The sequence below is a fragment of the Melanerpes formicivorus genome, unplaced genomic scaffold (genome assembly GCF_026170545.1).
Source record: "Melanerpes formicivorus ecotype bairdi unplaced genomic scaffold, bMelFor1.0.p_v2 SCAF_6, whole genome shotgun sequence".
NCBI classification, from domain to species: domain Eukaryota; kingdom Metazoa; phylum Chordata; class Aves; order Piciformes; family Picidae; genus Melanerpes; species Melanerpes formicivorus.
This window is the reverse complement of record NW_027142358.1, coordinates 8,974,945-8,989,878: the sequence shown is the minus strand read 5'-3', so window position 1 is coordinate 8,989,878 and position 14,934 is coordinate 8,974,945. Positions and strand designations below refer to the sequence as shown.

General features: G+C 47.3%; 1 protein-coding gene across 5 annotated transcripts in view; it reads left to right on the top strand.

The window, feature by feature from the left end:
• Nucleotides 1-14,934, top strand: part of HPSE2 (heparanase 2 (inactive)) — a 119,593-nt gene that overhangs the window by 68,100 nt on the left and 36,559 nt on the right. For 3 of the 5 annotated variants that reach the window (XM_068139579.1, XM_068139578.1, XM_068139581.1), the window contains exons 4-5: nucleotides 12,031-12,200; nucleotides 12,757-12,928. In XM_068139579.1, coding sequence (XP_067995680.1) covers nucleotides 12,031-12,200; nucleotides 12,757-12,928 — 342 coding nt within the window. Of the gene's footprint in view, nucleotides 1-12,026; nucleotides 12,201-12,756; nucleotides 12,929-14,934 lie in introns of all 5 variants that reach the window. The other 2 variants (XM_068139582.1, XM_068139580.1) reach the window with 1 other exon arrangement.

The window sequence follows — 14,934 nt, the reverse complement described above, 5'->3', positions numbered from 1 at the left end:
GTAACCACTTGTACTCAGATTTACTTCCAGTTTTGCACTATTAATCAACTTTCTGTATCAATAATATTCAAATAATAAACATCCACTCCCCCGCTACTTTCCCTTCTCCAGAGCAACTTTTCCCCTCACGTTCCAGCAGCTTGCTGTGTCCAGGATCTGCCCTGCTCTGTCTTTAGTAGATGCCAGGGTAAATAAAATTACCTTTTCCTACCAGCTCCTGCCATTTGGCTGCTTCAGTGAGACACTCAAAAAGGCATTGTCTCTGTCCTGTTTCTGATAAACAGCGCTCTGTGGAGCTCCTTTGCTCTGTGTCTCTTTCTCTGTCTCTGGGGACATGCACAGAGTCTATTTCTCACCTGTTCTTGAACCCCAAAGTATTCTTCAGACAAAAATCCCTTCCTATTTCCTCCTCCCTATTCCTAAAAAAAAGTTCCATCTTCTCTTATTGATATTCCTTTTCAATGGTGCCTTCTCATGAAGCATGGAAAGTGTGAGGCTAAATGCTGTAGTTGTAGATGAGAGCTTTGAAGCACTCTTGTTCATTCTCTGTTCTCCTGGCATATATGTGCAGGCATATAATATGATTAGGAGCCTGCTTTATTAATTGTAATGTGTGGTTTTCTCTGAGCCTCCTTTCCCTTAGCCATATCCTAAGCCTTCATTTGGCATTAGGACAAAGCCACTAGCTTTTGTAAATTACTTCCTTCAGACCTAGTTTCCACATCTGTCTAGGTTGGAGAGGTCCCAACCATCTTCACCTAGATGCTGCTTTTTTCCAGCAGTTCCCCTCTGCAGAAGACCATCTTGCCTGGGCAGCAGCTCTGCTGCTGGTGTAAGGGAGCAGGAGTCTGAGCAGACCTGTCCTCCTTCAGAACATCAATACTGTTTAGTGAGATCCTAAATGCTGTGCACAGCAGTGGTTTGCTGACAGGGTTTGGTAAGACTTGTAGGACAGCCAAGACCTGCAGAATTGATTGGAAGCTTGGAACAGCTTGCATTACTGTGAAGATAGAGAGGACTAGCAACAAGTACTGCTTAATGAGCTTTTCTTTAGAGGAGGCTTGATCTTAATCTGAAGTGATGCAGAAGAAGCAAAATCCTAGCAGGCAGAGGCATGGCAAGATCCAGTCACTAGAAGGCCAAAACAGGTGAGTTTGGACTAGAAGCCAGGTGCCTATTTTGACCATAAACTACAAAATTACTACAAAACTTTACACAGGCATAGGCTGATTTCCATGCTTCCAGCAAATCTGAAGCTGGTGGTGGATACCATTACAAAAGATCTGAGCTGTCCTGCTCAGGGACTAAGGTTGGCCTTGTGTGCCTCTTGGGCTGTGTGGTGCGGGACATCAGGCTAACGACACTGACCTTTTCTGGCTGTTCATTTGTGCCTCCAAACTCAGGTTCAGACAGCACCCTGTATGCTTTGGTACCAGATTCTCCCAAAGATTAGCTGGGGAGAGCTCCTGCCAAACCGGGTCCCTCCAGCTGAGCTGTATCTGTGAGCCCAGAGGAGTAGGAAGAGCCAGGGACAGTTCCTTAAAATATTTTGCAGATTAAGACCAGGGGCCTGGGATCTGTGGGAAGTCAGTGGAGTTCACAGACCCCAGCAGGCTGTGGTCCTTGCTGCAGCACTAAAGATCTGCGCCAACAGTTGCCGTTGTCCTCATCCTGTTCAAACGCAGCAACACTCAGCAGTGTGGACGAGAGCTCTTGACATTATTTGAGTGCAGCTGGAGGCATCTTCTTTAGCCTTGAAAATGCCTCTTTCTTGGCAGTGTTTTGTGTTTATTATAATCCTGTCTGTAATGTGCAAAAGTACATTTCTGTTTTAACTTCCTCCTTTATGTACTGAAGAGTGTGGTTTTAATTAAGGATTTCGGATTGAAACATTTCCGGTTTTATGCGTTGTTTTTTGGTTGGGTTTCTGTTTTTTTTCCTCTTTCAGGACAGTTTTCAGTTAAAATGTTTTAAGAGTTTTGAAAAATACCAGATGCCCAATTCCAGAGTGTGCAAAGAGCCCTAGTCACTCCCTCTTCCTCCCGGGGAAATCAGCTGCTCCAGCGAGTGGGAACAGCCAGGGATGGCCAATGGCATGAAATGGGGTCAGCAGGCAGCAGAGGATGGGCTAGGACTGGATCAGTGGTTTTCAGTGGTGCACCATGTCTGCAGCTCCTCACACGATAGGAAATAGTGAGTCAGACCTGTAAAATGAAGCACCTGGGTTTTTTCTGAATTCTGGATTTACCCCCACCTCCCCCCAAACAGCTAAGGGATTGTAAGAGGAGATGGGCAGCTCCTTAGTTAGTGGTAGAGCATCTCTGTTGCAGCACCCACTGGTGAGGGAACTGGGTGTGCCCCTGCATCCCTGGCCACTGGCTGCAGCCCCCGCCCACGAGGAAGCAAGGCCAATGCAAACAACTTGTAAAAGAAAATGGTTGTTTTGGTGTGCATCAGCTGCCATTAAAAGGAAAAATAAAACCAGTCCAGATTTTAGTTCTCCTGGTAGCAGAAGAGCTTTAAAATGTGTCCTATAAAGGCACCCAAGTTTTTGTTTGGGGTTTTTTTAAACATCGGGCAATGAAAATGATGCTAAAACCAGGTTTCTTGAGCCAGTCTCATGATTTTTGGGGACTTTGACTCATGATTTTTGAATGTTGGGGTTTGGCAGTGCTGAAGTCCTGTTTGAATTCATTCCCGATGTGGTATTTCAGCTCCCTGGCATGTCTGATCGGTGTCACCGTCCTCGAGCAGTGAGAGCCCCCGGAGGGGGTGGGAAGCGGAGAGGTTCGGTGCAAGGCACTGTGCGTTCAGTGGCTCCAGGGACACGCCGGGTGGGTCTGGCTTGCATCCCTGTGTGAGGCTCTTCTGAATCGAGCCTCATGTCGGCCACATGACAGCACTGCAGGCAGCAAAAATGGAGTACGGGAGTTGCTGGCCAGGTTGAAGGGAAGGGGTGGTCTAGAAGCAGGGATTACATGCGTTAAGCATTCTGCTGAGATGAAATGAATGTGTTGAAAACATGCCTCATACCTGTACATCTTTCACAGAATCACAGAATGTATTTGGTTGGAAGAGATTTGACCCAGCAATACAAGGTCAACTCTAAACCATCTAAGCGCCAGGTCTATATGCCATTTAAACACCTCCAGGGATGGTGACTCCACCACTCCCTGGACAGATGGTTCCAATGTTTGATAACCCTTTCAGTGAAGAGATGCTTCCTATCACCTGGTCTAAACCTGTGGGCACTGCCCTGCAGCTGAAGGTGAGCAGGTGGACAGGCATGGTACCTGCCCTTGGATCTTCTCACTCTGCCTCATGTTACAGTGTGTAGCTCTACAGAAAGCTATGGTGTTATCTTGTACACACCTGTGGGAGTTTGGGCTGCACAGGGTTTTCCATGTTCTGGGCGGGGAGACTTTGTCACAGAAGGAGACCCTCTGCTATCTGGCTTCCTTGCCTGAAGAGCAGCACTGTACAGCAACCTCTTTTCCCTGGCAGTATAGAAATGGCTAGATTTAAACCATATAAATCACCATTCCACCCACCTTTGGGTGATGTGCTTCATCTGCCCAGGTACCTCTGCCTCAAAGTCCCCCATCCTGGTGTGATTCATAGCCCAGTCCTCCCTGCAAGGTGGCTGGGAAGGGCATTTGGCCCTCTCAGCAGCCATCCCTGTCCATTTCCAGCTGCCTGCCTGTTTGGGAGCTCACAAATCGCTGAGTGCTCAAAGACCTGACCACTTCTTGCCTATTTGGGAATGCTTTTAAATTGTTCCAGAAACTGCTGTTTGTTGATAAATGAGGGCGATTGCAGAGAAGTATTTTAGCTAAACTGTGTAGAAGAAGGAATAAGCTTCAGTGCAGTGCTGCCAGCTGTCATTGGATTTAGAAACACACATCATAGATTCTGTTGCTTTTCAGACAGCTGTGCTTATAGCTGCTCTTATAGCCATATAAAACAGTCATTCTGTCAGCAAAAGGTCTGGCTGTGGAGCTGGGTTGTATCTGCAGTCGTGTTCCTGAGCCTGGCAAGTTTGTTTCTTCCATGTGCATGGGTAAAAAAAGCCTGGAGGAAGGTGGCTTTGTGGCATGGTCTGTAACCTGCCGCCAGTGTCTCAGCTTTGCACAGGGTCAAAAGCAAAATGCTGGGCTGTGCCCACTGCCTGTGGTGCTGAAAGGGCTTGTCTTCAACACCTTTGGTCATTAGGAGTAGGTAGTTGCTGTTCTGAGAAAGCGTTCTAAGGGATTTTACCCCAAGTCTGCAGTTGCTGCTCAAGAGTCTGGCTAGCTGGAGGTCAGGATGACAAACCACAGCTTGCTATAGAGGCATTCACAGCAATCAGGCCCTGTCCTCTGTTGTTCATCCTGTTTGGACTTTAAAGTTGAGAGCCCCAGGGATCAGAATTCAATTTGGAAGAGTTTTCTCAAGGGAAGGGAGGTTGTGCCAATTTATCAAATTTGAACCTTTTTCACAGGCTCAATACCAGTTTTGATAAAACCATATCCAGGATGGGTTTCCTGTGTAACAGACCAGCCTTAGATGCCTACTCAAAGTAGTATTTGGGTATTTTACATGTATTTCATCTGCATTCCCTTATGCAATGTGGAATGACTTCAAGCAAACTAATCTGGCTTCATCAGGAGGCTGCTTCACAAATGAGCTAAGAGTGGCACTAAGTTATGGCTGTGCATGCTGCTTCACACCAGCCCCCTGTGCACATGGTTTCAGAACCTGTATCTCAGGTTGTTGCCAGCTCTTGGTGGGATGAAATGCCTCCGTCAGAGGCCCAAGGATACCCAATGGTGCTGGCATTTTTGAGCAGCAAGGATGCTGGTGAGCTGTACCAATTTTTCCCCTGGAGCGGTTTCTAAGGCTCAAGCCTGGTGATCTGGGTTGGCCAACAAGGTGTGCAAGAGCAGGTGGTGCTCACAGTCTTGAGTTTTCTCTTGCTTTGTTGTTCTTCTCTCCTCAAACCTGTAGCCCTTTCCCCACCCACCTCCATTTCCCTCTGAAACTTTAGGAGATGCTGGATTCATCCCGATCCAAAAGGGAAAATGTCTTAAGTTATGCAGCAGAAGAAAAGAGCTTTTTTAGCTGTAATGTGATCTTGGTTCATTCCCAGGCACCAGTCTGGAACAGAAGGTTTGGAAATCGCCCCTCTAGCCATTATCTGAGCTTCATAGCATTTGGAGATTGAACCCAGATCCCGCATCTCTTCTGAAACTCCATGACGATTTACACTTGTTTCTAGAAACCATTACTGTCCTGTGAGCTCTTTACTATGGGAGGATTGAAAACAGAACTATTCTGCTCCTTTGAGCTTGTTTTTTTGTGTGAAGGCAGAGCTCAGGGCTCATTCCTTTTTCTCACCATTTGAGGATTAAGGCCAATCCTGACTGTTATCCGACCTCGATACCATTTACACACCGAACCCAATGCTTATGGCTTTTATCTGAGCCCCTACAGCATCTGGAAGCAGGCCATGCCCCTTGTCTGGTATCAAAAGTATTATATTAATTTGGGATTCATTCCACAAAATGAGGCTGTCAGCCAGACTCCTTAGCAATTGGATATTGAACCCAGACCTCGTGGTTGTCTTCCAAGTTATATGCCAGCTGGGAACTCGGCCCACAATCCATGGCTGCCAGCCAAGATCCTTATTGGTGAGAGATTGACACCAAGCCCCCAGACTGCTATTGCTGTATGGTGGTGTAAAGGACTAAACCTAGCTCACGTGGTCAGTGTAATCACCTCTGCACTGGCAGTAAGATGAAAAATCTAGTTAAAGATTTGAATGAATATTGAGGGTCGATGTTCAGCTGCTTAAAGACCAGGGATGATGACAACAATTCCCTTGGAACAAGGCCCCCATGATACTCCGGGGGGAATAGCTCCAGATCCCCCATCTGTCATCCAGCTGGATATAAAATCCAGGTTCTCATTAACACACAGTGCACAGCATTTCTTTACTGGCTGGCAGTATTAAAACCAGTTCCTCCAACTTTCAGGTATTCTTCAGATGGGATTAAGCTAGATCCCTTTTCTATAGCACCATTAGCTCTGCCAAAGCACTTCTTGTCGCTCAGAGCAGACCTCCAACACTGCACCTTGCCTTGGGAAGTGTTCCCTGCATGCAGCACATCCCCCAGCTTTTGCTTCCCTGTAGAGCAATAAGGAGGCCTGGGAGGTAAATGAGAGTAAATGACAGTCCTGCATGCCTCCATCCCCCTTCAGGGGAAACTGGGAGCCTGACCAGGTGGAGGGAGCATTTCAGGTGAAACGTGTGTCTCAGACGAGCATATTTTTCCCTCCTGCCAGCAATTGTGCCTGGGAATTGTTCAGCGTCTTTACACAGTGTGGTTTTACTGCATAGCAAAGTGCTTCAAAAGACTGAATTAAAACCAAACAGCTTCCCAACTGGGATGGTCATCATTAGAATGCAATTTCCAGCAACTGTGTGGGTTTCTTGGTAGCCTCAAAAATCTTCAAAATTGTCATTTAGCAGCAACTTTGCAGGAATGGCTTAGTATGCAGCCAGAATAGGAAAAACTTCCCATGATCCAGTGGATCAAGCTTGATGTTACAGTGCCTACAAACAGTACAGGATGATGCTTTGCCTCTGAACTTGCAGCAGTGGTGAAGGCTACCATTCGGTGCTCTAACTGCAAATTGTAGATGGGAGGTTCTTGCTTCTGAGTCTGGAGCCCTATCATGAGTGGAGATGGAGTCCATGGGAAGATGTCAAGCCAGTTTTGCAGACCTGTCCCATGGGTCTTCAGTTACTCTGCCTGTGGCATATCTTCTGATTCATATTTATTTGCTAAGAAAACATCAAGTCCTCACCACATACACATGCTGTTTTATGAGGATTTTTCAGCCCAAGAGAGCCAGTGCAAATGCAATTCAGCTGACTATGGTGGCAATTTATTTGCAAATAAATTTTCCATGTACCCTCTTGGGAATACCTTTCTTTTTCCCTCCATTGCTCTCGCCAACCATCTTACTCATCCCTTGTCTGAACACTCTGTACCGCTCTTTCAGCCCCCTCCCTCAAAAGCACTCTTTGGACTTCTCCTTGCTGTTTGCCAGGTCTTTCCCAACCCCTTCTTTCCACTTTCTCCTGCATAGCCCTGGAGGGGTTGGGAATGCTGCTAGTTGCAGTGCTGGCACCAGAAGCTGTTTGCAGGGATGCTCCAGGCACTGCTCAGGATTTATGGGGAATGTTGAATTGAATAACTGTGATGAGTTGGAATTGGTATTTCTAGAACTACATTTCTTGATCAACAGAAGGCTTCTGTTGTGCAATTGTTCAGTCTCTCAGATAACCTGTGGATTTGGGGAGTACTGCCCATTCTGTGCTCAGCTCTCACCCTGTGCTCCTTAGTGCTGGCACACCCTGCACATGCAAGAGATGGATGTGGTGAACTGTGGGGATAGTGGGAACATGCTCTCCTTTTGTGTCCTCCTCGTTGAATTCCCAGAGTTACAAAAGCCTCCAGCACACTATGCCATGCCCTGCCTCCTCACAACCCACTGGCTGGTCTCAGTCTCTGTCTCAACATGCACATGAATTTCCACTCTTCGTGCTAAACCTTGCCAAAGCAAAATGCCTGAAGTATAATAAAAATGTGGAAGACTTTCAAACCCAGATATAATTGAACTGTCCATCTTAGCAAATGGCAGTCAATACTACATTCTTTTAAAAGTCTCTAGTATAATGTTTAATTCAGTAACTACGACTGGAAAGTCTTGCAGTTTAAAATAATTAGAAAAAGAGACATTTTAATGTGACTCAGATACCGTGTTGGCATTCCACAGAGTTAAGTGCCATCCATCTTTCAGAGAGCTTTAAAATGTAGCCGTGTATAAAAAGGAGAAAAATGGGAAAGAATTGCAAAAGACCTACTTGTCCCATAGACACACACCCCCCACACTCCCCCACACCCCCCATCATCAGGCACCTTCTCTTCCATTTTGAAATTGTTTGTCTCCCTCTGTGCAGGGTGAGAATCCATGCAAACAGCCAAAATCTTAAACTTCTGTGCAGAGCTTCAGCTGAGGGCATGATTGCAAGCAGATCTTCACTGGTGGCCACCCAGCCGTGCATCATTGGGGCCAGGTTCGCTGTCCAGGTGCATTCAAGCCTCTGCAGCCGAGGATGTAAAAGGTTGAGAAAGCCCAAATATCTTCTGATTTTTCTTTTAATTGAATTTTTATTTTTGTGTGTGTGTGCCAGTGCCAAGGGGCCTGGAGGTCTGTAAGAAAAGATTGGATGTGGCACTTGGTGGCATGGTTTAGCTGATGTTGTGGTGTTAGGTCACAGGCTGGACTTGATGATTTCAGCAGTCTTTTCCATCCTCAATAAGTCTGTGTTTCTGTCTCAGCTCACTCCCTACTGTTAGCCCCAAACCCACCAAGGCAGGTGCCCATCCCTCCTGAAACCTGCCAGCAGGCGCTGCTGCTGGGTGGGAGGGAACAGAGCACAGGGGTTTGCTGCTTAGGTTAGCGTCACTCCATTAGGAAGTGGCAGAAGCTGACTGGGAGCATCCTTGCAGGTTTTTTAACTCTCCTGCTTTAGTTATTTTATTTTTTTTCCCTTTATCTTTTCTCCCTAAACTCAGTGGCATGTGAATGCTGAGCATGTGCATCTCTGCACCACAGAGGGGGAGAAGGAGCAGGGAGAGTGTCTTATAAATGCAGTTCTGCTCTATTAAGATTCATTCTGGTACGACAATGGCTTTTTCTATTGAAGTGGTTTGTGAAAGCCTTGCCTAATGATCTGTTAGCTGAGGAAAGGTTAAATTCCTGAAAGATTTTCTGTGTTTGATGAAGAAAAAACAGTGCAATTATCCAGAATTCAAAGTGAGGTTTAGCCAGCTGTTAATAATACTGCGATTCTCTGTGTTCTTGTTATTCAGAAGTTATGTGGCCATCCCTAGTTATGGCAGTAAAATATTTATAGCGTTCTCTTTTGGCCCTGTTTGTTCTTATGGAACACCACTGAAGGTCTTCTAAATATGCTTCTTGTTGTGCTTTAGCCACTTATGACACAATACCCTCCTCATCCAACTGCAGTTTCTCTCATGGAGATGTCCAATTTAAGGCAGGCATCTTAGGAGAGGTCACACATGCCCTTTAACCACAAATGCTAGAGCAAGCTGTGCAAACTGGTCATTAAAGCTCTGCTAGTCACTGAAGAGACTGGTGCTTCCAGGTTCATCTATTCCAAGACATCTGCCAAGGATGAAGGAGAAAAATGGACTTGATACCTGATCCTGTAGCTACCAAAAGTGTTCATATTAATAATGTGATTTGATGCAGAGATTGTTTTATGAGTAGTTCCTTGCTCTTTATGGCATTGTTGCAATCTTCAGGTCAGTTTGAGTGTGGGGAGGCCATTGAAAACGTACAGGAACAGCCCACAGACATCTGTGCGTTTCTCCTAGCTCTCTCCCCTGATTGCTGAGCTTTCAAGCTTGGAAAGTCATGGCAAAACATAAAATACACGTGGCATCTCTGTGTCCAGGCACATGGAAACGAAATAAGTGTCATGGGGAAAATATAATTTCACAGTGGCAGGCCCTGCACTGGGATAAGCAGACGGCTTGTTTCCTCTGGTGGATGCATGGAAAATCAATTCCCAGTCCTCTGCAGAGGCTCCTGAACATGAACCAAATCCCCTCCTGTAGTTCTTAAGAACTACAACAGTTTGGCGCCAGCACAAGAGTTTAATTTCTAGCAGGGGAACCGAAGGTAACACCTTTTTGCTATCTTCATGTTGTCATTTAGGTGTCTATCATATCCCTTTTATGGCAGCCTTATTGCAGTGCAGCTTTTTTGCCTGGAGGTCTGCAGTGAATGAGTATTAAGCAACTGTATCTGTCTCTAATTCACTAAACATCCAGAAAAGCAGCTAATGTGCCTGAACCAGTGGGATGAATATATTAGATTAATCTAATTCAGCTACTTTTCACTCAACCAACCAGTAGCACTTTAAAAAAATAAAATGAAAAAATAAAAAAAAAGGGTTGTGAAAGGGATTAGGAATTTTCTTTCCCACATTTTTCCTTTCTTCTTTCCATGCCTTTACTGCATTCCGTTAAACATTAGCTAGTCGGTTCGCTTATTTCGTTGACCCTCCTTAAAGTGTCACTTTCAAAGTAAGTTTGTTCTTCTCAGAGTGAGATCTGGCTCTGTGTGCGCTGAGGCTTTCAGTCACCAGAAAAGGTGGCAGAATAAACACAGATGTGCAGGCTGTGAGCAGCTTATCCTGGCCAGAGCGCACAACTCCCGGCTGTCACCATCTCACTTGCACCTCGGTCAGGCAGTGCGGGTGAAGGGAGGCTTGGAGCATCATCTCTGGGCTTAGAGCAATCGCCTGGACATGAAGTTGCCTCATCTCCATTCCCTTCAGCACCCTTGGACGTGGTGGTGCATGCTATCACCTTAGTGCCACTGCAAGTTCGATACATGTATCCTCTGCTCCTTCATGCCTCTCTTTATTGGAAAGAGACCCAGAGCAGGCTGCCTGGACCCTTCAGTTTAACAACAAATTACTGGTAGCTGCCCTTGGTGTGCGTATTTCTCACTGGGGCTCAGTCTAGGTCAGGGTTACATCATTTTCTGGAGAGAACATCGTGTATAATCATGTCAAAAGCCTTTAAAACCATCAAGGTATAAGACCTAAACAGCTGTTTCGCTGCCCTCAAGCCCTACTCTCCTGTCAGTAGATTGCTTCAGTGTGATTTGTTCTTGACACATTCCTGTGGCTGTTGATCATCTCCTTATATTTTGTAAGTGCTGACAAGCATCTTGGTTATTTGTCCAAGTATTTTTCTGGGACCTGAAGCCAGTCTGCCTATCCTGTAATTCCCCAGCGCTTCCTTTCCCTCTCCTGAAAGTGGAGTTCTTGGTCTGCCCTCTCAAGCTCCCTGGAACCTCCCCATCCCTGGTGTCTCCTCACAGTTAAGTGGTTGCATCTCCAAGGCTGCTTCAGAAAGCTTGCTGAGTGTCCTGGGATGCAGTTCAAGAGGCAGGGATGATTGAAAACACCACAGTTATCTAATTACTCTCTAACTAAATCTCCTTTCACTGTTGCATGTGTTTGTATCCTGCTAACACTGGTATTAGCTTCATCAGGCATTCAAATGATTTTGAGTTTTTGAGGGGGATTGGGGTAAAAAAAAAAGGCATTAAGCATTTTGGCTCTCTTGTGTTAATGTCACTCCTCCCTGAATAGTAGGGTCAGTTCTTTCTTTGGTTTCTCATTCTGCTGCTGACTGCTGTGCCACTCACCAAGGCTACAGCAAGGCAGAGGAGACGTCAGCTGGGGAGCTTTAAAAACAGCAGGTATGATAATTCTGAAAAGACTCCAGTATCCCAGAGGGCCACCCTGGCAGCAGTACTTGGCCAGGCTTCTCCAAGCAGGGAGCCCTCTTCTTTCCCTGAGATCAAGGGGTGGCATGGATCTCCTCTTTCCATGAACAGAACAGAGTTTAGCTGGCTGCAAGGTGCACACCTTGGAGGCTCCACTTAATTATTGCTGACCCTTGGTTACTGCACCAGGGCCTGTTGAGCAGAGACCAGGCTTTGATGGTATGTAGGAGAGGGGGCCATGAGCTGGCAGCCCTGGGGTGGTGATTTCCTCCTCTGATCTTCAGGTGCTGCAGGGATCTACTCTGAAAAAAACATGCAGAACAGGATAAACACAGGCTTTCTTTTCCAAGAGCAGATGAAAAGGGATGTTATAAAGTCACTTGTCTCTGGTAACGTGGCCCCTAACTCTGCAACAGTGATGGAGGACATCCAAGTTTCATGCTGTAAGGAGATGAGCCCACACCTGGAACCCTATCCTGGTTTCAAAGGTCAGGTGCATTTCTGCAGTTACAGATGTCACAAGGATGGCATTTGACCCTGGTTCATCCTGCATGGAAGGCAAGGCCTGATGGACAGCAGGATCATTTGAACCTGCCTGGAACTAGCTTTCATTTGAACTACAAACTGGTTTTGTTTCTTCCCAGCCAGGTCTCTAGACAAACTCTATAACTTTGCTGACTGCTCTGGCCTTCACCTGATCTTTGCACTGAATGCTTTGCGCCGAAATCCCAACAACTCCTGGAACAGCTCCAATGCCCTCAGCCTGCTGAAGTACAGTGCCAGCAAGAAGTACAACATCTCCTGGGAGCTGGGCAATGGTGAGTGTGGGAACAGGAGAGCCACGGGAACAGAGCTTGCTATAGCAGAAAGGTATTCCCTTTTGGAAGGTAAGATTTGCAGAGCCCAGGATGCTTTGCCAGTGTAGTTTCAGAGGAATCTGAAGGCTTTTGCTATAAGGCAGTGCCATCTCAATGATGGACCTTGCATGTGTTAGCCCCTTAGCTGGACATTTCCAGCAATTGGTATTGAGTATGTGAAATGTTTCTGCCCCAGCTACTTCATACAGCTAGTCCTAGGGTGTCCAAACCAGCAGCAGCAGTGCCAAGGGAAGTGAAGGATCCTGCAAGTCACAGGAGCATGGCACCAAGACACAGGTCTTTCATCCAGCAGGCAAGAAAAAGGGCACAGGAGTTGTAGCTGGTACGAGAGAGCAAGTGATGGCCCTCATCCTCCCTTCAGAGGCTCCTTCTGCTGCTCCACAGAGCCAATAGGCAGCTCTGCAGAGCTCAAGCTGTGAGCTGTGTATCTCTCTCCAGAAGTGTGGATGAAGGAATGGAGCTGGCAAGTCTTGCTTGTCCATTTTTATTTTCCCAGAGCCCAATAACTATCGGACCCTGATGGGCCGCTCGGTGAACGGCAGCCAGCTGGGGAAGGACTACATTCAGCTGAGAAGCCTGCTGCAGCTTATTCGCACTTACTCCAAAGCCAACCTCTATGGACCCAACATTGGGAGGCCCAGAAAGAATGTCATCGCCCTCCTGGAAGGGTAAGTGATATTGCTTTGATCGAGAAGAGATCAGAAACCCCTCCTGAGACTGATGCCCATTGTAGTAGTTAGACTTGCTCTTTGGCTTCCTAAGGTCTGACAGCTGCCAGGACAACAAGGATCTGTGTGGCTCACCCACCACAGTACCAGGGGCTTGGGGACATGGTTGTCTGTGCTGCTAAACCTCTGCAGAGATTCCTGATGGGATTTTGGACTGGACTGATTAACATTATCCCAAAGTTTTCCCAGCATTTCCTAGTTATAGGCAGACTGAGGTGCCCACCTTGTTGGGATACGAAGACAATGGGGTTGAAGGCTCCTGTATGTCTGCTGGCTGTGGGACCAGGAGGTTGGTCCTGACACCAGTTATCAGCGTAGGTATTGTTTCAGAGTTCTCCTGGACAAATTGCTTTGCTCTTTCTATTTGGTGACTCTTCTCCCTGTGCTTTCTCCATCTGTGCAGAGGACAAACCTGTAGCAACCTTCTTCACTGGCCAAGCCCTCTGCTCCATCCTAGGAGAACTGGCATGTGTCTATTTTGGGGTGGCTAGAGGTGGAGAAAGAATGGTGACAGTAAGGGACACAGACATCTGGAGGTGACATTGGACAGCTACAGGAACCAGGGAGGTGTGGAAGTCTGCTGGCAGCAGGAATTGCGACTGTGTGGCTCGAAGACTGTGCAGGGAGGGGAAATTCCCTGCAGAACTGCAAACAGAAACTCCAGTGCTGAGCGCTGGGCAGGGGGAGGTGTAGAAGGGACTCTACTGGGAGCAAAGCTGGGTCTAGCATTCATTAACATCTGCATGAATGATCTGGCAGAAACAATAAACAGCACACTGATGCAGTCCCCGGCGAGGCAGGGAGAGAGCCAGGGCCAGATTCTCAGCTCTGCTGCAGCAGCAGCACAAAGAGACCATAAAGCTGGTCGAACCAGCTGCGATGCCAGCATCCCTCCTGCTGACAAAAGTGGAGACCAGCCCCTGTGCCCACCCCGTGCCTGCCACCCATGCTGTGTGAGTACTGCTGGCAGGAGCCCCCACATTCGGTACGGCGCAGCAAGAGCGATGCAGGGGGAGTTACAAAATGTTGTAGTAGCCTCGATCAGCAGGAAATCTATTAGTGCCGGGAGGAGCAGGCTGAGTAAGGAAAACATGAGATGAGAGCCAAGAAGCTCTTAGAGAAAGGGAAGCCCTACTGCTGTTTTGCCCTTCGTGCACCGCAGCCGAGTCCCAGGGAAGAGGGGTCAGGAGAGCCGAGTCACACGGCTGGGGTGGTCCAGCAGCTCTGCCTCGCTGGAGCTGTGCTTTACTGACACCAGCCCCAGGAGCGAGGCTGTAGCGTACAATCTCATGGAGAGGATGGCAGAAGCACCATCTCAAATGACAGGGCAGGTATGAAGCTGTGCCAGGGGAGGTTTAGGTTGGATATTAGGAAGCACTTCCTTACGGAAGGGCTGATTAGACACTGGAATGGACTGCCCAGGGAGGTGGTGGAGTTGCCATCACTGGAGGTCTGTAAGAAAAGATTGGATGTGTCACTTGGTGGCATGGTTTAGCTGATGTCATGGTGTTGGGTCATAGGCTAGACTTGATGACCTCAGAGGTCTTTTCCAGCCTCAATAATTCTGTGATTCTGTAGGTTTGAACATCCCTAGTGGTGGGATGGTGGGGGCTCTCCAGACCCTCACACTAGTCTGAAAGAGCTGTAATGAGCATGACTGCACTCCAAGCTATATGTCGTGTCTCTGCTGCCGTCCCTGCCTGCCAGCAAGTTCCCAGGCTCTCAAAACTGACTCACCCTCTCACAGAGAAACTTGTGTCCTGCACTCATTCTGACTTCTCTTAGGTCTTTTCCAACCTTGTTGATTCTATGATTCTGTGATTCCAAACCCTGATGCCTGTAGCTCATGGTGAGAGGCATGCATCCACATGGCCTGAGAGCCCATGGGGTCCTGTGAGAAAAGAGCTGCTTGTCTTTCCACATAAAGACCCCATTATTACTAGGCA